The 24,126-nt window shown below is 35.1% G+C and overlaps 2 protein-coding genes across 3 annotated transcripts in view; one reads left to right on the top strand and one right to left on the bottom strand.

The window, feature by feature from the left end:
* The window catches only part of LOC116175600, a 137,014-nt gene extending 122,325 nt beyond the window's left edge, over positions 1-14,689 (top strand). Inside the window, exon 4 of the mRNA XM_031493791.1 lies at positions 14,589-14,689. Within this exon, the coding sequence (XP_031349651.1) occupies positions 14,589-14,689 (101 nt within the window). The remainder of the gene's footprint in view (positions 1-14,588) is intronic.
* Positions 1-24,126, bottom strand: part of LOC116176514 (origin recognition complex subunit 5-like) — a 566,782-nt gene that overhangs the window by 281,564 nt on the left and 261,092 nt on the right. The gene's annotated exons all lie outside the window — the stretch shown is intronic.

The raw sequence follows: 24,126 nt of genomic DNA, 5'->3' as shown, positions 1-24,126 counted from the left end.
ATTTTATTATTTCAAATCCAAATTTCTATTTTCAGTCTAAATTTCGTGTTTCAACCCGAACTTTGGGTTTTAAAAATAGGATTCAATGTCGAAATTTCGAGCGTAAGGTCTACACTTTGAAATTCAATCGAATTTTATTATTTCAAATCCAAATTTCTATTTTCAGTCTAAATTTCGTGTTTCAACCCGAACTTTGGGTTTTAAAAATAGGATTCAATGTCGAAATTTCGAGCGTAAGGTCTACACTTTGAAATTCAATCGAATTTTATTATTTCAAATCCAAATTTCTATTTTCAGTCTAAATTTCGTGTTTCAACCCGAACTTTGGGTTTTAAAAATAGGATTCAATGTCGAAATTTCGAGCGTAAGGTCTACACTTTGAAATTCAATCGAATTTTATTATTTCAAATCCAAATTTCTATTTTCAGTCGAAATTTCGCGTTTCAATCTGAGATTTTGGATTTAAAAATGAAGTTCAATGTCGCGATTTCGAGCGTAAAGTCTACAGTTTGAATTCCAATCGAATGTTATTATTTTAAATCCAAATTTCTATTTTTAGTCGAAAGTTCGGGTTTCAAGCTGATTTTTTGGGCGTAAAAGAGTCATCTGAAAGACTATACCTCAAGCCTGTAAAACGTTCAGGGTTATAAGACTCGTAAAGACTAAAAGTCTAGAATGCTCTTGCGGACTCTTCGATACTGATGGCGACGCTTTAAGTCTTTCATAGATTCTTTTTTTTATAGCTCTTACATAGCTTTAAAGCCCTTAAAGGTTCTGATTAAAACATCTTTTTAGACCCTTAAATTCTCTCAGGGACTCACAAAATCGCACTAGGGCTCTCATTTTCAAAATTTGCCCCCAAATCCGAAGTATATTTCATGTTTAGGCTTTTCTAGCACATTAAAAACTAGTTGCAGTTTTAGTGAAAAGAGCTCCACGTCCTTATCTAGGAGTTCATTTTCGCACTAAATAGGAAGTTGATGACGTTTGGTAATGGATTTTAGTGGGCTATTTTGGTCACTACTTGTATGAAAACGTGTTTTGAAAAACGAGCGCCCTCTTATTTCTTCATTTCGCATTTTTCCAAATCGCTCCTAATTGACGCTTTCTTCACAACCTCTTCGCCTTTGTTTCATCACACTTTTTTACAGTCCGCATCAAGCTTCCTTCGAGCTTCCCACATGGTTTCTTCACGTTTTCTTCCTTCTCTCACTCTCACTTCGCGCCTCCGTCTTTAAGATCCCTTCTTTACGCGTGGGTTCGTGTCCACTGCTTTTTCACACAGTTTCTTTTTTCTCGCCTCGTCCACACTTTCTTTCAGCATTTTACGCTTCTTTTCTCAAGATTTGTTTTTCGCACTTTCTTGATGCTCTTTACCTCGAAAGGTCTTGACGCCTTCTTGACGATTAACTTTCATTTTCCACGTTTACTCTCTCTTTTCGTTACTGTCTTATATGCGTGCATTCTTCACGCTGTAGAGAGTTATCGAATTATTGACTTTGAAGTTAGCAATATAGATTCGGTGATCGGTTTGTAAAAACTCTTCTTTTGAATTTGGTCTAAAATATCGCATTTATCGATGAGCGAAGGGAATTCCATAGGAGAAATACCTAACAAACTACTCAACATTTCTCGGACTTAATTGAGGTGATCCCCAAGTTTTTTTTGCGTACACCATAAATTCCATTCACATCGTCCCATAGAACATCGACCACCTAATTAATAAAACATGAGCGATGCGTGCCGCTTAACATGGATTACATAATGAGACCAGATGTTACACATCGCAGAAGAAGACGTTTTTATCGCTCGACATAATTACCTTAGCTACAAGCCTATAATTAGAGCAAACCCAAAAAAGCGACGATTCTTACAACCGTTACCGCTACATGTAAATGAATGAATGAGCAAAAGTAAATTAATAACGGCCTCGGTACAACGACGACGTTTCAATAATTTAAATGGCGATCATTACTTAACCAACGGCTGCTGCACGGTTATTTGTTTTAAAGTTAAATCGTGTGTTGGATATTCAAATGTCACGCGTAACGTTTGTATTATGTATAGAGGTAACGTATCATGTCTCTGAATTAATTTATCAATGTTTTATATTAAATGGTAGAGCTTTTGACACGTGAACGCTTACTGCTTCTTGGACCGCCATTCTTCCTCCAACGATCGCTTCTAACAAGCGTGATGCTATGTAATTATTTATGCCAGTAATAACGATTTGTTTCTATTTGCATTAAGTGAGTCGCCATTCTTCAATATCAAACGTAAATCTCTCATAGTACAATTTTAACAAAACAATTAATCTGTAAAGTAAACAAATTCACCCCCGTTCTCTGGGACACTTGCTACGAAGAAAATTTATATTCGAACCCAAGGAAAATTCGTTCTTGATATATTGTGCATTTGTCTATACCCTTCCTCCTCCATTCTGTAATAAATTAATAATTACGCTCATAATAATATTCGTCCCATGAAATGCACCCTAGAAATTTTGGTCCAATATAAGCTCTCCTCCGGAAAATCAGCTAAAGAAATATTTACGTGCAGAAAAATTCAACCCTGCTTGAAGAAACCCGTCTTGGGATTTTTTAAATTTTTACCGAAAAGTTTAAGGTTGTTTGAAAAAATGGGTCAACAAAACATTTTTATTATCTATTGCTTTTCTTTTTTCACAGAAAGTTCAGCTTTGTTGGAAACCGTGGAAAATCCACTGCATTTCATTTTCCTCCATTCATACCGTCATATTGTCTTCTTTCCAATGCTTCTCACGCTGTTACTAATGGGCTTCGATAAGGCGAATATAGGCGATGAAGGGAAATGTGTTAGTAACGTAACGTTAGTGTAAATGTTGGACATTCACTACCCGTTTGTGTAGAAGTCAAAAAGTTCGTCGATACTAAATAATAACACACATAGCAGACCTATATACATTACATATACCATGTACATTCTTGACTTCTCAATCAAAAGTTATAGACTAGAACCAATTTCGAAAGAAAATTCAAAGGGCTGTAACTTTTGAACTAGTAGCCCAATCTTGGAACTGTTTGAAATTATTACTTTTACTCCCCTTAAATTTGTGTATAACAATAGAAATATAAAAAAAGCTAACCCCATACAAAGTATAACTTGATTTTTTAAGTAGTATTAAGACTTTTATCTAGTATACTATTTTAAATTTTTAATGTGTTTGAGTGACAAGTATTTGAATACTTTTTACTGTATTCGAATACTTTTCAAAGTAAGTTAATGAAATACTTTTCAAAGTATTGGAATACTTTTTATAGTATTCGAATACCTTTGATTATATTAGAATACTTTTGAAAGTATTCGAATACATTCTAAAGTATTTGAATACTTATTTTTTAAACTATTTGAATACTTTTCAATGTATCTGTATCTAGTATTCGCTTGTGCTGGACGTAAAAGTATTTAGTATTCAAATACCTTTGATTTGTGTAAAGTATTTACTATTTAGTATTCAAATACTTTTTGAAAGTATTCTGCCCAGCTCTGGTCTATACCTTCATAAATAAATTCTTTTCACGGAGTGGAGCTTTTTGTTTATTAAGTCTCTTAGTATACAATGGAAAATGTGCTTAAGAAATTATTATTGTTTTATTTAACACTGTAGTCTTGAGTCATTTTGATCGTGTTCTTGTTCAACACTATAATAGCGCGAGTTCATAACAAATAGGTTGCTAACATACCTGCCATTCTTGTCCTTATAATAATTCCCATCCAGTCTTTACATCTCACTAACACATATTTGCAACTTTAGATCATGCACACACGAAATAAAAATCATTACTTTCACTGTCAAAATTAGACAAACACACTCATTAATAACTCGCAGAATAACACTCCTGATTTTAGAAAAATGAGCTGTATTTGCAATAGCACCTTACTATCTTCATCGCCGTAATTCACAGAAAATGAGACGCTAACGTTTGTAACGTCGGTAATGCAAAAAACCCATGTATCAAATTCAGAACGTATATACATAACATATAATTCCATGTATATACATAGCACATCCAAAATGTGTTTATAGAATATCCATACTAAACATAAAATACATATGCCTATCCTATAATGATTATACATAGTATATACATAAGATGGACAGTATATTCCCTGTACAAGTACATTATGGATTTAAAATGTATATACATAAGATATCGAATGCTATGTGGGAAAAGGTTCGACTATCTGAATCACGTTGCATAAACTGAAAATTATCTTGAAGGCCATTCTGTCCCCAGAACTTCTCCACAATCTAGTTTTTATTTGACCATCATTGCATTCGATCTCGAATTGAAACGTGCACTGTACCAAACCAAAGCTTCGTAGATTTACACAAGAACTTGATAATTTGATTGCACAAACGTTTCGGGCCCTCCACCTTCCGCGACAAGTTAAAAGGAACCCGCATCACCTTACATCTCCTTTGCGCTCGATTGCGATTGCCGTTCCACTGTAACTTCACCTCTTATTAACCTGTCAGAAGGTGCACGGCTTTTAGAGCTTTAGTTCAAGGAACTTTTACTTGGAGACCTTCTAAAACTTTACGCTCGTCTTGTTTTTGTTTTAGTTAGTTTCGGCAAGTTCCTTCTTTTATCCATTAATGCGTGTGCGTTGTACATTGTTGCAAACGAACCGATTGATGCTGCAAATAACTCGATACCCGCCAAAGTTGGGCCGAAGTTCTTGTTTTCAGTAATTCACTCGAGGATAGCGTAATAGATATTATGGAAAATTAAGGGAAATACGTGTTTTCCACTTACAGCATTATGTACAGGGTGGCCAAATTTGATAGTTTAAGAATGGGGTCTCTTCAAATTATATTAATTATCGCATGTCCCTCAACTTAGCGAGGCAACTTCAAAAAAATAGGTGGTAGCATTTTTCCGCTTTTTTGCCGTTAATTAGTTTTGAAAATAAACATTTGGCTCACGGTATATTAAAAATTTTGCTATAACCCCGGACCAAAATCCCCCCGAACTGCTTGTTTTTCCAACTTCACAAAACTATATATTTCCTTAATCGAACAACACGCGTTAAACTTTTTATAATACATCGCTTTGGTTAACTGACTTCTGCACAATTTTATTATAATAAATGACGAACTGTGTGTTGTACAAAAGAAACAGGGCTGACCGCCTGCGAATTTAGCGTAAACAAATGTACACGCTCTTCAACTGTCGCGAAACTAGCAGTTTCGTTTTCTTGTTGTTTTCAGTATTTAAAGAAACACCACTTCCACCATAAACTCCTTTAAGAATTTTCAAATAAATCGCTAATCACGATGGAATGCGTCAAACGTCTCCACTTTTCCAACGTGAAACGTGCAATTCTTCGAAACACCTGCGTCTTCGTTATCACCACCAGAACACCTGCGCTAATTAGATTTCGTCTAACAATAAAACTTCTTATCGCAAACGATAATTTGACCAGATGTCTCTTACTTCTAGCACCTTATCTAAATTGAATAATTACAAAGTGATAATATTTAAACAAGAATTGCGCATTTACAAACAAATCTTAAACGAAAAACAAACACTAAACACAAATTCACATGAAACAAACCAACTCTGTTCTTATTTCGTAAACACTCCTCAGATTTATTTCATAAATTGAAATTAGAATCATATACAGGATGTTCCGTCAGTATTTTAGGTGTTGTGCTACACAGACTTGTTGAAAAAGAAATGGAAAAAGAGGCTCTTACATTCCAAAAATATCCGCTTGTTTTGGGTCCTTTAAACGCGGACAAAAAAAGTCTGCTTGCACGAAGAGCTTTAAACTTTCTCCAATTTGGAGTAAACGTAAACCTTACTTAATACCCTCAAAATGAAACTTGTACAAATTTCATTCGATTATTAGCACAGATTGCAAAAGGACTAACCTTTACATACTGCACAATACTAATTGCCCAAGTATAATCCTCGCGACATAAAATATCAACCCCTAATTCATGTATACCCAATGAACCTTTATTAGGGTTGCTCTAAATTAAACATCTACAATTGAGCAATATTCAATGAAGACATTTCTCGCCAAGCGCTTCTTTGTAACAGCCGCATCGAAAAAAGGAAACGAGAAAAAATCAGATTGAGAATAACTGTTTCCTACAGACAACCAGATGCAATAAATATGTCGTTAATTGCAACTTAAAAGTGAAAAAAAAAGTGCCAAATGTACTTTATAATGAAAACATTTTCTCACATTCACCATCTGGGCGAGAAATTAACACGTGCTTTTGTTACTCGCCTCTCTTTATTTTTTTTCCCCCCTAGCAGATTGAGACATGCTCCTTAATTAAGTGACAAAATTGATTACGAGTTAACGGAAATTAATTTGGAACGTAGAAGATTGATCCCCGATTTTGTGATCATGCGCAAAATATGCGATGCATCGACTGCTACGGATGGTAATATCGTGACTGATTAAGTGATTAACGTTTTGCTTAGGTAATTGATTCGATCTAAAAAAGAAGTTGACGCGAGATTGTAAATCTTGGGCACCTGTGGTCGAGGCAAAGAAAATAGTTAGGACTGGCGGAGTTAGTGCTGACCGGAACATAAAAGTGTCGGTAATATTCCTGCTGTCATAAACTTTTAACATTTTTCTGTTGTCTCGAGTGAATGACAGGAGTGTGTACTTGCGGTGGTAATAATAACAAATATTACCCAATGCTTTTCTATTTCGGGCTTTTTTAATGGCAGTGCCATTATTTCTGTTGTTAGACATTTGGCAAGGCTAATGCTTCTGATATTCGCGTTTACGAAGACAGTAATTAGTACTTGTTCAGTAAACAGGAAAGGTGTATTGGAATCGAACATCCCTGTCATATTCCCACAAATAGTTTGTTTTAATTATTGAATTACAATTAAGCCAAGGGATAGCTGAGATTAATCTAGCTTAAATTAGAGACCGCATCATCGTTACTCTACTTTTCCCCGAGTACACTGCATGATAAGACTCCCCACCTTTTTCATCGCTCCCCAAAATAGTGTAACTTTGGGGCTTACTCCCTTCGTTCCGCATTCTGAGGTTTGCTAACAGGAACTTCTTTTGAATCAGTGATTCTAGCATTTCACTCGGTATAAGAGATATGAACAATGGTAAGGCTGCTGGGTCATGGCTCAGATTTAGATTTCATTTTTAAGTTTCAACCTCAAGCTTCAATTTCACTTTTTAATTTTAAGATCACTAACCTTCTAGCTTCAACTTAATCTTGAGCTTTACTTCCGAGGTTTAAATCTCGAAGTATAATGCTTCTTCTATTCCCGGATCTAACGAAGTTTTAGAACCTAGGTAGTTAAAATAGAATCGCTTTATTTACTGGATCGTTGTGAAACAGGCTACATATTTACAGTATCGGACATTATAAAAGTCGTTTCCTAAATTTATTGTATATTTAATTACATTTTCTGCATATGATACCTGCTGTCCATCAAATCGTAGCAGATTTGTCAGAGTATTTGTTAACGATTGTAAATAAATGGTCAGGAAATCACCTATTTATGACATCCTGTAATTAAATTCAACCTTTAGGATAATTAGTTTTGATCACTTTTAGCGAATATAGAAGATTGTTTATGTTGTTTTAACGTTTTAATTAAATTTCATTCTCCCCATTTCTTGCGGTTTATTTATGGTGGTCGATCCTTGGAGCAACTCACACAACACAACGTAGGGCCTACCACTAGACAGGTTTGTTACTTGACGATCATGTGCCGTGAGTTTCAGCTAGTTTTGGAGGGGTTTTGATTTTTAGTTTTGAATTGCCAAGTCGCTTCATTTTGGGGCCGTAACCAGGATTTGACCTTGGTAATCACAAATAACACGAATTAGTAGGTCTTGACGATATCTTGGTAATTTTAATATTATATGTCAAAGTTTCAAGTTTCAAGTTTCATTAATATTGTAAGTTATTATTTTCCATCTAACTCTTTCCTCGAGTTCTTTTAAGCCTGCAACATTTTTTTCCTACTTTTAAAGCCGCTTTCCCACTTCAGCGAGCTTTAATAAGTTCACAACAACTGTTGGAAATTTAAAGCCTCCTATCGTCACTTTTCGTGATGACCTCAGACTCAGCTGGCATTTACTCAACCTTTAAAACCTTCTCTCTCATTTCATCTACCATCAACAGAACAAATGAGTAGAACATGCCAACTTTGTTGTCATTTCTATCAGTTCAACGGGAAGTAGGGGAAGTCATTACGGATCAATGTGATAAATTTGGGGGCATTTCCTTTTAAAACTGTAGGCAGAGAAACTACTGTCATATAAAATAAGGAGATCTTGAATTATAAAAAATCATGCCGGGGGCTGTTTCTTCTCTCAATTATTCACATTGACTGGTTGATGTACAAGCAACCCTCAAATTCGCTCTTACCTACTTAGCAGTATTCATTTGCGGGGGTTGTAAATTTTGTTGTGGGTCAAATATTTTTATTTCCTTGATCGATTCTGATTAAAGGATGCACAAGCAACCCTTAAATTACCAATTACAAGTAAAATCCCATCCCGTTTTAAAAATTCGTAATTTTTATGAAAATTCGCTCTTACCTACTTACCAGTATTCAATTGCGGGGGTTGTAAATTTTGTTGAGGGTCAAATATTTTTATTTCCTTGATCGATTCTGATTAAAGGATGTACAAGCAACCCTTAAATTACCAAGTACAAGTAAAATGCCATTCCGTTTTAAAAATTCGTAATTTTTATGAAAATTCGCTCTTACCTATTTAGCAGTTTTCATTTGCGGGGGTTGTAAATTTTGTTGAGGATCAAATATTTTTATTTCCTTGATCGATGCTGATTAAAGCATGTACAAGCAACCCTTAAATTACCAATTGCAGTTAAAATCCCATCCCGTTTTAAAAATTCGTAATTTTTATGAAAATTCGCTCTTACCTTTTTAGCAGTATTCAATTGCGGGGGTTGTAAATTTTGTTGTGGGTCAAATATTTTTATTTCCTTGATCGATGCTGATTAAAGCATGTACAAGCAACCCTTAAATTACCAATTGCAGTTAAAATCCCATCCCGTTTTAAAAATTCGTAATTTTTATGAAAATTCGCTCTTACCTATTTAGCAGTATTCAATTGCGGGGGTTGTAAATTTTGTTGAGGGTCAAATATTTTTATTTCTTTGATCGATTCTGATTAAAGGATGTACAAGCAACCCTTAAATTACCAATTACAAGTAAAATCCCATTCCGTTTTAAAAATTCGTAATTTTTATGAAAATTCCCTTTTATCTACTTAGCAGTATTCAATTGCGGGGGTTCTAAATTTTGTTGTGGGTTAAATATTTTTGTTTCTTTGATCGATTCTGATTAAAGGATGTACAAGCAACCCTTAAATTGCCAATTACAAGTAAAATCCCATCCCGTTTTAAAAATTCATCAAAAGAAAGTGAGTTTATTTGTGTGTGGCAATTGGCGGGTTTCTTGTAGAATAAGTGCAAACGGCCATAAAGCGTTTCGATGAATTAGACCAACCATAACGCCAGAAACTTTCCAAAGAAAATATTATAATAGCCGATACAAATCCCTTTTCAAGTAGACAAGTAGACGAACTTCTCGTTGAGAAAATACTTAACATTTTTGTTTTATGTTTTCTGCGGCACTATTGGTCAATTTAAAGAAATCGTGTTTTAAAAATCACCATTTTATAAGTTTGTATCGCTTAAAATGCTTAAATAATCGTGTTTTGCTGGTGGTTCATAGAGGTATTTTTTCCCGATTTTACCCAATTATCCATATTTTAACATCTAATAAAAATATTCAAAATGTTTAAATCGTGGCGGGTCGTAAAACAGGGTATTAATTCAAGTGTGAATTGCGGCGTTAAAATTTTCCATTAGAGTGATTCATGATTCGTGCCATAATTCCGCATGTATCTATGATGAAACAAAGGTCTCGTTCCGCGTGTAGAAGCTGAAACATAAGTAATTGATGTTCTTTTCTCCTTGTTTTGTTTATACAAATTACGACAATAAAAAGTCCTTTATCCTTGACCAGATTTCGTAACACGTCGGTAAATTTGATTAATTCCAAGGTTTCCTTTAATGGTTACTACTACGTTATTCAACACTTTGTAGGGGATTATGATAGGTTTCAGTTTTAGTGAGGGGAGGAGGCGCTTGCAAGTTTTAATTATTCTTCCCTAAATTACGCCGAAACGGGAGCACTAATTGACCTTTTCCAAGTACCGTTGCTATTTACTCTAAATGACGAGTATATTCTCAAATTTTGCTACTCGCAAACTGTGGAAAATCACGAAATAAGCGAGAGAATTATTTTTGGCGTCTCTTTTTATCGTACAATTATTTACATCTCACTGGGAAATTTTTTCCTAATTTTAAATTGTGTAAGAATACATTCACACCAAGACACAAACGATAATGTTTGCCCATCATGAGATTGTTATTTCAATCAGTTCGAATAGATTTTTCCACGTTATTAAAATTTTGCCAGATTTTCATTACACGTTAGAGTTAATATCGCTTCATAAAGGAAAACTAAACGAGTAATACTTTAATTTTCATTTAGTCGTTTTGTGCGCTACGAAAAACGTCTATTATAAATCTGTAAATTATATGCGAATCAAATTAAATCCGAAGGAAAAGCTCATCAGACGTTATAAGATGGCGATGCAACTGTGTTTTAAACCGAAGTTTAAAACTACATCGGGTAATTGCTTTTATTACTGTACACAGTAGAACTTCTTACACTACAATTTTTGTTCTTTCTTTTCCTGTTGTTTGAAATTGCGCCGGCATTTTAATATCAAGTGGAAAAAACGCGTTGGTCAACTTTGGAGTGGTTAGTGTAACGACCCTCTCAGGATTTTATAAATTGCGACGTATCACGTACTTCAACTAAAAAAATGGCCTTTATTTATGTGTACGCAACAAAAAAAAGAACAGAAAAAAAACAAAATTCTTTTTAATAAATCCGCCTACTCGGTTATTATTTCACGTACTTTTTACAAATCCGGTTTCTGTCTTTTGTAGTAAGAAAGTTGAGGAGGCATCAAATGATTCATCCTTCGAGCCAATATATGTATAAATATATGAATAAAACCGAACCTTTTCATGCCTTAAAGAAACAGGAAATTGAATTCGAAATTATTCTTGATTCCATCTAATTTCGCATGCCTACGCGAACGTTTCAATTTCCACAGATCTTTTTATTTTTCTAATAAATATGCTCAGAATTAATGACATCAAGCGCCGCCAGTTGGAATGTTTGCTATCAGTGCAGGCGTAACAAAATTGTGTCGTCTATGTCACTTGGCAGAGTTGAATTTTTTAACAGGGAAGCACCACCCTTCGGTCCCGAGAAGTCATTATTAATTATGATACGATTGTGGATTTTGAAGTGCCGTGTACTTATTGCCATCAAAACATCTCGATCCATCAAATTCTCCACTTTGTTCTTGGTGCTTGCTGTATACGCACCTTGTGGCGAAGATTGTACCACCACAATAGCAATGTGCCAACTTACTTCGCAATAGTATTTGAATACTTAACCTTCCCTTTTTACCAAAAATCGACTACACCAAAATTTCTCGGGAAAACACTTTTTCTTATTAATTTTGGTGCGTAGAATCCAAATCAATTGGTACTTTTTCGATCAGACTTCTCAATCAAAAGTTATAGACTAGAAACCAATTTCGAATGAAAATTCAAAGGGCTGTACCTTTTGAACTAGTAGCCCAATCTTGGAACTGTTTGAAATTATGGATTCTACAGGCCACATTCTATAAGAAAAATTTTTTCCCGGTCGATCTGAGACAATTTTTTTTGAGGGCCTCAAAAAAAGGCAGTGTAGGTATAAACCTTCCTTTTTTACCAAAAATCGACTGCACCAAAATTTCTCGGGAAAACACTTTTTCTTATTAATTTTGGTGGGTAGAATCCAAAACAATTCGTACTTTTTCGATCAGACTTCTCAATCAAAAGTTATAGACTAGAAACCAATTTCGAAAGAAAATTCAAAGGGCGGTAACTTTTGAACTAGTAGCCCAATCTTGGAACTGTTTGAAATTATGGATTCTACAGGCCACATTCTATAAGAAAATTTTTTTTCCGGGTCGTTCTGAGACAATTTTTTTTTCGGGCCTCAAAAAAGGCAGTGTACAACCTTCCTTTTTTACCAAAAATCGACTACACCAAAATTTCACTTTTTCTTATTAATTTTGGTGCGTAGAATCCAAATCAATTCGTACGTTTTCGATCAGACTTCTCAATCAAAAGTTATAGACTAGAAACCAATTTCGAAAAAAAAAATTCAAAGGGCTGTAACTTTTGAACTAGTAGCCCAATCTTGGAACTGTTTGAAATTATGGATTCTACAGGCCACATTCTATAAGAAAATTTTTTTTCCGGGTCGATTTGAGACAATTTTTTTTTCGGGGCTCAAAAAAAGGCAGTGTATAACCTTCCTTTTTTACCAAAAATCGACTACACCAAAATTTCTCGGGAAAACACTTTTTCTTATTAATTTTGGTGCGTAGAATCCAAATCAATTCGTACTTTTTCGATCAGACTTCTCAATCAAAAGTTATAGACTAGAAACCAATTTAGAATGAAAATTCAAAGGGCTGTACCTTTCGAACTAGTAGCCCAATCTTGGAACTGTTTGAAATTATTACTTTTACTCCCTTTAAATTTGTATATAACAATAGAAATATAAAAATAAGCTAACCCCATACAAAGTATAACTTGATTTTTTAAGTAGTATTAAGACTTTTATCTAGTATACTATTTTACATTTTTAATGTATTTGAGGGACAAGTATTTGAATACTTTTTATAGTATTCGAATACCTTTGAAAGTATTCGAATGCATTCTAAAGTATTTGAATACTTATTTGTTAAACTATTTGAATACTTTTCAATGTATCTGTATCTACACCTTTTCCACTTTTATTCGAGAAACTATCAAGTTAATTTGAGAAAGTATCAATTGTATTTGAGAATAGTAAAATGTATTTGAGAAAACAACAAATGTAGTTCAGAATAATGATTTGTATTTGAGAAGGCATCAAATGAATTTGAGAGTAGTAAATTGTATTCAAGAAATGGTAAAATTAAGCATTTGAGAATCAATAACAAAATCACATGTATAACATAGCCTGATGCTGCTGCTGCTACTGTTGCGGAACTACATACAGTAGCGGAATTATAAAAATTTGATTCTTAATTATAATTCATTAGGAATAATATTACATTCTAAAATACAATAAAATTAAATGATACTTTCTCAAATACAATTGACTATTCTCAAATACATTTGGTGTTTTCTCAAATCCAACTGACTATTCTCATCTACTTTGATGTTTTCTCAAATACAAGTAACAATTCTCAAATACAATTTACAACTTCTCGAATAAAAGTGGAAAAGGTGTAGTATTCGCTTGTGCTGGACGGAAAAGTATTCTGTATTTAAATACCTTTGATTAGTGTAAAGTATTTAGTATTTAGTATTCAAATAGTTTTTGAAAGTATTCTGCCCAGCTCTGGCCTATACCTTCATAAATAAATTCTTTTCACGGAGTGGAGCTTTTTGTTTTTTAAGTCTCTTAGTATACAATGGAAAATGTGCTTAAGAAATTATTATTTTTTTATTTAACACTGTAGTCTTGAGTCATTTTGATCGTGTTCTTGTTCAACACTATAATAGCGCGAGTTCATAACAAATAGGTTGCTAACAACTTGTCCTTATATTAATTCCCATCCAGTCTTTACATCTCACTAACACATATTTGCAACTTTAGATCATGCACACACGAAATAAAAATCATTACTTTCACTGCCAAAATTAGACAAACGAACTCATTAATAACTCGCAGAATAACACTCCTGATGATTTTAGAAAAATGAGCTGTATTTGCAATAGCACCTTACTATCTTCATCTCCGTAATTCACAGAAAATGAGACGCTAACGTTTGTAACGTCGGTAATACAGAACACGCATGTATCAAATCCAAAACGCATATACATAACATATAATCCCATGTATATACATAGCACATCCAAAATGTATATTTATGGAATATCCATACTAAACATAAAATACATATGCCTATCCTATAATGAATATACATAGTATATACATAAGATGGACAGGATATTCCCTGTACATTATGGATTTAAAATGTATATACATAAGATATCGAATGCTATGTGGGATTAAAACAAACTCCGAATTAAAAGCACCAACCTCCATCTTCTCAAAGGGGAATTTTCTTAGGGGCGAATTTGTCTTTAAGGCACATTTGTTCTCAAACAAAATGTGCTTTTTATAGGGAATACCTTTTTTGAATTATTTTTAACGCATCAACTCTCAGTTTTTTCTCTGAATAGAGTTTGTCTATCGCTATTCTCTATTCCACGAATGAATTTATTGAAAAAGCTCACCCTCTACGTACCTACTTACAAAGAGCTATTGTTGGTTAAAATTTTCTTGAATACTAATTAGTTTTGAGACTATATGAAAAATGCTTTTATAATATTTCTATGACAACATTGATTCTAATACCATATTCTGTTTCAGGTAAGCCTTCCCGTTCTCCTCACTTAATCTATCGCGGTAAGTGCGTTTCTTTCTTTCCCTTACAAACAAGGAAATCCAAACCGAAACCGAAAATAAGATAAATAAATAGCTCGAATTGCTATTAGAGACGTGCGGTAAAAATAAGTTATCGCGTAAATTGCATTAAAACTTCCTTAATTCACTTTGAGTATAGAAAATTCAATCTCATTCCTTGCGAAAGATGGCTAAAGGAAAATATTGGATTCGCGAGGTGAAATTAACATAGATTGGCTTAATTGAAATAGTTATAGGTACACCTAAGTGCTTATTCCATTGATTACACATTCAATTTTCGAGTAAATAACTATTAAAACGAACGAATGGCCAATTTAAAGCGCGAACGCGAATTATTTATAATACGTACGCGTACTATCAGATGTATTTCGTATTCAGCCCTCATTAGCGTAATTAGTTGAGCTAATTTAATCTCTGTTAATATTTCACGCGGCCCGATGAAATTTTGAAATGTTCAGGGCGCAAAAAAAAAGAAACTGACTGTGTATTTCGAGATAATAAAATACACCCCCGGCGTTTCTTTTTATAAGATGTATAAAAATACTATATTCCATTAGATTTTTATAAGGGTTGTCTCGTAATTCTTTAAACTCCTAGTTTGGTACCTGTATCGCGAGATTGAGGCCTATTGTACATTCTACCTTTATCTTGACTCCCTTAAGATGTCTGTGTCGTTAAAACAGTTTTCTAAAAAAAAAATGTAGTGCTAGTGTTCTGCTAAATTGTGCTGATCGGGAAAATCGGTTTTATTTTGATTTTATTCAGCCCCCCGGTTTTTTTAACCTGCAAATTCCACTACTACTTTGACGAGTTGTGCTCGATGCATATTGGATTGTGCCGATCAAATATTCGAAATCTCGGGGGGTAACTTGACTCCTAGCCCCGACGTTGTTTTACAGATGTGGAATAAACAATAATGGCAATAAATTGTGCTCGATGAATCTTGGATTGTGCCGTTCAAATTTTCGAAAATAGTGTAACGGTAACCCCATAGCTCCTGCACTCAAAATCTCGGGGGCCATCTTAATTCTCAGCCCCCCTTTTTTTTTAATCTAAAATCAGCAGTGTTGGTAATAAGTTGTCCACAATGCTTATTGGACTGTGTAGTACAAGGTTTCAAAATAGTCTTATGGTACGCCTGCAATCAAGTCACTAAATAGGCATTTTATGTATTTCTCGTCGGTGGCCGTAGACACAGAGGGGTGAATCTACGGGCGTTTCCTTCGGCTAGTGGCTACCCAGTACCACTATTTTCAAAAATTTGAACGGCACAATCGAATATGCAGTGAGAACAATTGATTCCCATTATTGCTTATTCCATATTTGTAAAAAATGTGGAGTGGGGGGGGGGGGGGGGGGGCTGAAAGTCAAGTTAGCCTTCCAAAATTTGAGGGCAGGAATTACCGTGGACCGTAAGGCTATTTTCGAATATTTCGCTTACACCACTCGTTAAAGAAGTAGGTAGTGGAATTCGTACCTTAAAAAAACAGGGGGTCTGAAGTCAAATTCTCCCCTATGTTTCAATTCTAGGATAACGGGTTTTCTACATCAGCACAATTTAGCACATCACAAGCACTATTTAAAAATTTTCATTGCATTTTTTTTCTTTAATTGGCGGACTAACTTGATTGAGCTTTTTATATACACTTTTAAGAGTGGATTGTGAACCCTGGAAACAAAATCAATCCAGGAAAGAAAAGTATCACAAAAATTATAGCCCTCACAATAGACTACTTGTTATGTAAAGCGAGTTTTCTGACAAACGTTGTAATTTTTTAAACGGCAAGGCTCTAAACTCTTATATGCACTTAAGGGGTGGTTTGTGAGCTCTTTAAACGACATCAAACCAAGAAACAGAAATATTTTAAGTATTACAAAAGAAAATAATAGTCATTTATTATACAAGACGATAAAGGGACGTTTTAACCATCAAGTGAAAGATGTTTATTTTCCCTTTATCGTCTTTAGCAGAATAGCAGAAGCCATAAGAATCATTATAAAACTTCTGAAAATTCTGTAGGTATTTAGTGTAGACGTCTAAAATAGCAAGGCTAGGTTTCTATGGAAACAGTATTGTATCCTGTTCTGAACTTCATTTTATATCGTGTTCCGCTTCCCACTTTTAATAAGAATGCCATGTCATTGGAATGCACAATGATTTGTTTCATTTTATCTACCCTAACTGTTAAAGAGACACTCAGCCTACTTATTGAAACCTTTAAGATATCAATTTAACATCTGCTATAAAATAAAATTCAATTAAGCCGCAAGAAAATGCAATTATATTATGTAAATTTAAATTTGTATTTGAAAAATAAACGGTAGTCATGGTGACAGTCGGTGGAACGGTACGGTAACTCGAGTGCCATCAGAAAATTCGGAAAGCCTGCTTTTGGCCAAGGTCGGCAACATCGACAGATCAAACGATTTCAAAAATCCCCTTTCTAAATCATGCTGTTACCTGCTATAGAATTCCCAAAAAAATGTGGAAATGAACTTGGATGTTCCTAGACTCGTACCAAAACCCAGGAAGTCTGGTCTATCGGGACAACTAACTGTTGCCGTATGGAATGCTCTATTCAGTTCACCATTCTCCATTTCTTAGTGGGTTCTGTCTATCCATCCTATTGGTTCCTCAAAGTGAACTCTTCCAAAAAAACGTTGTGAATGGACTACAATGGTGCAACCGAATTCCCAAACGTCATGTTGAAGTATGAAATTGTAGTGCGAGTTGAAGCTTAAAATAAAGGTCGAAGCTTTTTGTTGCTTGTGTTACTTTACTTCAAAGGCCACAAGAGTTCCAGTGTTGCCTGTTTGTTAAATGCATTTCTTTCTGAATCAAAACCATACAAGGTTACCTCACTAAAGCATTCTTAAAGAAAACCCTTTTTTTTAACCTGCCGAGTCCGTTACCCGTCCTGTGATAAATAAAATAAAAGTGAAAACTGCGGTAGGGAGTCGATGTAAAATCCTGAAAGAATATGGGGTAAAGAATGAAACACTCTGTGTATCGACTTTAAATGCAAATTGACGACGTTTCAACCATAATTGGAGTCGTTAAAGATCCCTTTAATTATCCGACGTATGGAGGTATCCGAAGTTGGGTGTCATTAAATAATCTGTGTACCGAAATTAGTCATATGGCGCTATATAGGTAGTGGAATGAATACATAACACGTATATATACGTTTTACAAAAGATGTAAATGATGTATTACCCGAGGGAACCGTATTGCTTCTAATTCTATTTAATGTTTCAGAAACTGCTTTCCAAATTACACGTTAAATTTTAATTTGTGGTACTTCACACAAAATATAGGCATCCATTCCGGGGACCTCGCTATCGATTGTTATTTTTCACCTCCTCGCACAAGAGACGCGATTTTTGTATGGAGATGACGAATTTCTACTTTTAAAACTTCGAGATATAACCAATACCTTTTGGAATTCAACTCGGCAACCACTATTTGACAGTGCTGGATACAAATGATATCTGTACGAGTTTGAACTGATCTCATAGGAAATCGACAGCTCAAAGATTTTTTTACATTTTTCTCATACATAATTTATCGGGCCCCTTTTTGCCACGTGCAAAATACGCCGGTTATTTTCAATGTTTGTTCGCGAGACACAGTGAGAGAGGAGGAAGGATAACAATAGACTTCGCGAGCTTCCCGGGTAGCGGGAGGTATCGCATACAAACTCTACAGAGCAAGAGAAATTAATTGCGCCCGCAATCTACTGTACTCTGAAAATGCTGATGAATTACATGCAAGCCCAAAAGTCGCTGCTTTAGGCAAGATACGCAGACATAATTCGTCGAGGGGTTGAAATTATGATTTAAAATTGCCGTTGTAGGTGCGGTAGTTTTCACATATAACGCATACGAGGGAAAAAGGGGGTCGGCGAGGGAGGAAAATGTTACCTCGAGTCAAGTGAGAACGGTTTCAAAAGAATCAGATGTTGCTTGTTAAAAATGATTTGAATCGTCCCTCTCTCTCTCTCACCTTGCGGCGTAACGAGGGTGAATTGCGCGAATGAAATGTCATGGCGTCACAGGTGTAAGTAGTTAATCAGCAATCGCAGCAGCAGCAGTCAGTATTGATCAGTAGCAATCGAGAACAGTCGACATTAATCTATTATACATAAACCTATAAAGTACTCAAATCGACCTCTCTCTCTCTCTCTTTCGAATATGTTACATTATTTACATTGACCTATTCAATTGAGTAACACGCATAAATGAGTTCGCTTCAAAATTAGCAAGTTACATAAATAATGCACGTTCGTCCTCATTTAACATCAATTGAAATCGATTAAAGATCAATTATATTCGTCAATTGGATTGGAAGTGACGTCATCACTGTGTCGTCACTGGGACTAGGGGCGAGCACATGTGCTTATTTGCCATTATGACTATGACTGATGAAAGTAACGTTATCCGGACGCTAAGCTCAAGAAAATGAAGAATAAGATAGATAAGCTTAGATCAAGCTTGTTTTATGAAACTGATGTAGCTATATTTTGTGCAAACTTGTCCCTTTTTATATATGTAATAAAGCGGGTTCTGAACAAGTTTACGTTAGCTCGAGCGCGGTTAAAAAATTTCCACACACGAGGGGATTAAATTCTCTATTACGGCGAGCGAACTTGAAAATCCACCTCGCGAAAATGACGGGATACACGACGGTTATTGTTAATCTAACTTAAATAGAATTAGATAGTGCTTTGACTATACGTTCCGTGACGCTGGCTATTAAACACTTTTTGTATACGGAAAGGTGTCCCATTCCTTTGCTTCGATTACTATTATTATTTTCTTGGTGATGAATGTAGCCGAGCCAACTCCACGTAAAGATGTAGTGTAAATTGGCATGGCACCTAAAATATTCTGAAGAGTCGAGTGAATTTCTAGTATAGATCTTAACGTTGAGAAAAGTCATTTGCACCACCAACTTAAAACTATAAGTTTAAAATCGGAAGCTGAACCATAAAATTAAAATTTCAACTTGAATTCCAAAGTTCTAATTCGAAGTTGAAGTCTGAAATTGGGCATTTGAAATTTTAAGTTGAGCTTGAAACTTAAGCTTGAAATTAAAGACCTAAATTAGAGTTCGACGTTGAAAACTTGAATTTAAACTTGTAGCTTGAAGTTGAATATTCTAATTTAAGCTTGATGTTGATGCACGCAATTGAAGGTCAGTGTAAAATTGAATTTTGAAACTTAAAGATGAAGCTTTTAAAATGTAAAGCTGGTTATATTCTGAAACTGAATTTTAAAATAATAGTTTCGAGGTTAAAATTGTTGCGTTTTATGCTGAAATTTGAAATTGAAGCTTAAACTTAATGTGTGAAAAGACGTTTGACGTTGAAGCTAGAAATTGATGTTTGATGTAATCCCAAAGTAAGCGATTAATGCTTAAAATTGAATAATTGGATGTTGAAGTGAAACCTGACGGTAGAACGTCAAATTAAGTTTGATGTTGAAGCATGAAATTTTAGGTTGAAATTGAATCTTCTAATTAAAGCTATGAAGTTGAAGGTGGTCATCGTAGAAGTTCAAATATTGTTGATTAAGACTTCAAATTAGAGGAGCAGTTTGAATTATTAAATAAAACCTGGCGATTGAAGCTTGAGGTTGAAGTTGCTTTCAGAAAAGGTTTATCAAATATTTTTTCTGGGGGGGGTATCTTTCCTGTGCTGGGGGGTTTTCGATACCCCCCATACTCCCGGTACTATGTTTCCTCCTTCAGCACTTACATCTTTCATGTGTGAAAAATCTCCTGTTACGTTCCTTTTTCTGTTTTAGTTTTTATTTAGTTTTGCCGCCTTCGAAACCCCTTTAGAAGTTTTATTTTGGTGTTAATTTAGGTTATGGTTCATATTTAATTTTAGAATTAGGGACTTTCTTTTGGGTTTTGTTGGTGGTTGTATACCAGTGGCGTACCATTCTCTAGTATTCCTTTTATTTCTTTTGGGATTATAAATTACGTTTGAAATTCGCCGTATTTCCTTATATCTATGATGCCGTTTTTACCCTCTTCCTATTTCTTTTGGTTCTTTAATCTTTTTCCTATGATTTTAGGCTCATTTATCATTCACCCTGCTTTCTACGTTCTGTGTCGCTTCTTTGGTTCTCTACCGTTTGTTTGTTGTATTAATTTCTCCCGCCTTACGTTTATTTTCCCGCCTTTTTGTTATTTCCGTTTAGTGTCCGTTACTTTTTGATTTTTCCCCAAATTTCGTCCTTGATTCCGTAATCGTATTCTTTTTTATTATTTCTGGGGGACATTCCAATAATTATCGTTCTGTTGTGCGTGCATGAGGTGCAGAAAAGTTTTATAATTTTTGATCCAAGCCTAATTGGGATTCAGCCTCTTTTTTTGAGATCACCAGAAGCTCCAAGAAGTTTTATTATTGCGAGCCGCCCATATTTTGGGGATTTATCGATTTCTTAAATCACGCAGTTTAAATTGTTCCACGATTATTTTTACAATCCTTCGGTGTGCGCGTCCGTTTCATCGTCTGTAAGTACCCCCTTGTGATTATTTTTTGTACATCCTGTATATTTTTTTGTAGAATTGTCATTAAATCCCTGTAGTTCGGCGCACACCGGATGACTCTTCTTTAAGGCCTCCACCACCTTGTAAGTATTTTTTTTGGTTTGCTTTCGTTCCCTTTTTAGGGCTTTCTTAGAAATCCCCATAGAAATTATTCATGTTGAAGAACACAGGGGGGTAGGGGTGGTATGAAATACCCTCCAGCACAGGAAGGATCGATCACCTTTTGTCAAATCCTACACTGACAGTTGCTTTCGAAAAAGGTTTATCAAATCTTTTTTTCCTGGGGGTATCCTTCCTGTGCTAGGGAGTGTCCCGTACCCCCCAGACCTCCCTGTACCTGGTTCTCCCTCAAAACCTTCCGCCCTTACAACTTTCATGTATGAAAAATCTCCCTAAAAAATATGCATATGGAAGAACATAGCTTTGGGGAGTACTAGCACAGGAAGTATCCATCACCTTTTCTTAAAAACTGCCATGACAGTTGCTTCCCGAAAAGATTTATCAAATCTTTTTTTCCTGGGGGTATCCTTCCTGTGCTGGGTGGGGAGGGGGGGGGTATTCCATATCCCCCAGACTCTCGGTACTATGTTCTCCCCTTCAACCCTTACAACCTTCATGTGTGAAAAATCTGCTTAGAAAATATTCATGTGGAAGAACACAGTACAGCACAGAAAAGATGGATCACCTTTCTCAAAAAGACAAAAACTACAATGACACTTGCTTTCGGAAAAGGTTATATAAACATTTTTCCTGGAGGGTATTCCATACTCCCCGTACCCGCCGCGCCGGTACTATGTTCTCCCCAAGAGCTTCAGCCCTCGCCATTTTCATGTATGAAGTTCAAAGCTAGATGTTGACGTCGGCACTGAAACTTGAAATAAATGTTTAGTTAAATCCCGAAGTAAGAGATCGATGCTTGAAAGTGAACAATTGAATTTCGAAGTTAAAGTTTGAAATTGAAACCTGAAGCATCAACTTGGAACTGAAGCACGATGTCTTTTAATTAAAGAGCGCTTGAGATTAAGGCTTGAAGGTAAAGCGCATGGTTTGACGCAGTAACTTTGAAACCCTCAACTTTAAACTTTCGCGGCTTAGGTTAATATTGTTGCATGCGACTTATTGAAGACCTAAACAGAAACTTGAAATGAAACGTGAAACTGAAAAAGTTGCAGTTGAAGCGTAAAATTTGTAGCTGTCACTGCATGTTTTAGTTTGAGGTTCAGTATGAAATTTAACTCTACATCACCGTAACGGTGAACTTCACGCTTTATTTTCAAACATTAACCTCAAACTGCAATTTAAGATACAATTTCAGGATTTAACCAAGCTTCAATTTTAAATTTAGGTTTCATCTCGAAATCCGAACCTTCAACTGCATGTTTTAATTTCAAACATTAAGTTCAATTCATATTCAAAGAAATATTTCAAATTTAAATTTACGGTTCAACTTGAAATTTCAAACTTCAGCTTTAATTTTTATGTTCAATTTAGCTGCAACCTTAAAATTGAATTTTAAATTTTAACCACAAGCTACAATCTGAAGGGATTCACTCTACATTTTCCGACTTTGAGTTTCAGTATCACGCTTATAATTAGGATTACGCTTCAAAGTTAATTTGCCTCCAGTTTCAAATTTAAGCTTTAATTTCACGCGCAGTTTCAATTTTCAATTTTTTCACGCTTCAACTTGTAGGTGTCCGGCAGTACCTTACCAGAGAAAATTATAAAATTGTGTAAACAAAAAAAAATAGCACCCTGTATACAGAGTCTCCCATATCCAGAAGGATTCACTTTTCAAGATGGAAATTAGGTTAATTGGGAGTAATTTGCAGTTTTATCCGTTAATTAACCTTTACAACGTTAAATTTCAAATTCTAGCATGAATTTTCAATTTTCAGTATTATAGCTTCATCCTCAAGCTTGAACTTTATATTAAACTTTAACCTGGTCTGTTCATGCGCCATTCTTCGACTTGAAGTTTCATCGGGAATTCCTTTTCCGGTGGTCATATTTAAACGGTACCACCTTGATTTTATTTCCGTACTGCTGTGGTGTCAACGGGCCATAAGAATTTTAACCTATTCCTTAGAAAAACCGCCCCTAATGCGAAACCGAGTGTGCTGCTGGTAAAATCTTTACTTGTGTGCCATTTACTTGTAGATAAAGTCTACTGAATCATCAGTAATAATAATAAAACCTAGAGGGTCAAATAAAATTGAAAAATTGAAGCTCAATACAGACAATTAATAACAATTTAAAAACGCACCAGGTATGGTTGTGAAGTTCAAAGCTTTTTTCAAAGCAATTTTCTGCCTTCGGACTTAGGGGGTACAATCATTATAAATATCATCAGAAGCGTGTGTGGGAAATATATTTCGCAATCCGACATTTTCAGTTTTCTCTACTTTAACCAATCCATCAAAATCGCCGTACGCCACATAAAAAACTTCGAGAAGATTGTGACGTACGGAAAAGCACAAAATATTAGAGCATCGATTGATTTCAAATAACTTTCCACCAAAATACTGTGTAATAAAGCAATGTTTTCGTTCGACATTTCAAACTTTCGTACGCCCACTACTTTCTAAACGAATTTATTCCCGTTTCTCATTTCGAAACATTCCATGGAATTTTCTCTTTGTATTCGCGCTTCCGGTAGTAATATCGGTTGCTCTAGGAACGACGACGATACGATGCGCTTACCTACAAATTCATATAGTTCGGTAATATGACTCGTTATGAGAACTGCAATTTTTCACGTGCGATGAAAGTCGGCCGAGAAAACTTCCGTCGTTATCCGCCCGCTAATTGGATAGGAGTATAATATATTTTTCTTTTTCCGTCCCGGACGTTCTTCCGCCACGTCAATCTTGTGAGGGAAACGCGATATCGGCTACGTAAATGAATCGCCTAAAATATTTC

The sequence above is a fragment of the Photinus pyralis genome, unplaced genomic scaffold (assembly GCF_008802855.1).
Source record: "Photinus pyralis isolate 1611_PpyrPB1 unplaced genomic scaffold, Ppyr1.3 Ppyr1.4_LG7, whole genome shotgun sequence".
Lineage (NCBI taxonomy): Eukaryota > Metazoa > Arthropoda > Insecta > Coleoptera > Lampyridae > Photinus > Photinus pyralis.
This window is presented reverse-complemented; position numbering and strand designations above follow the sequence as displayed.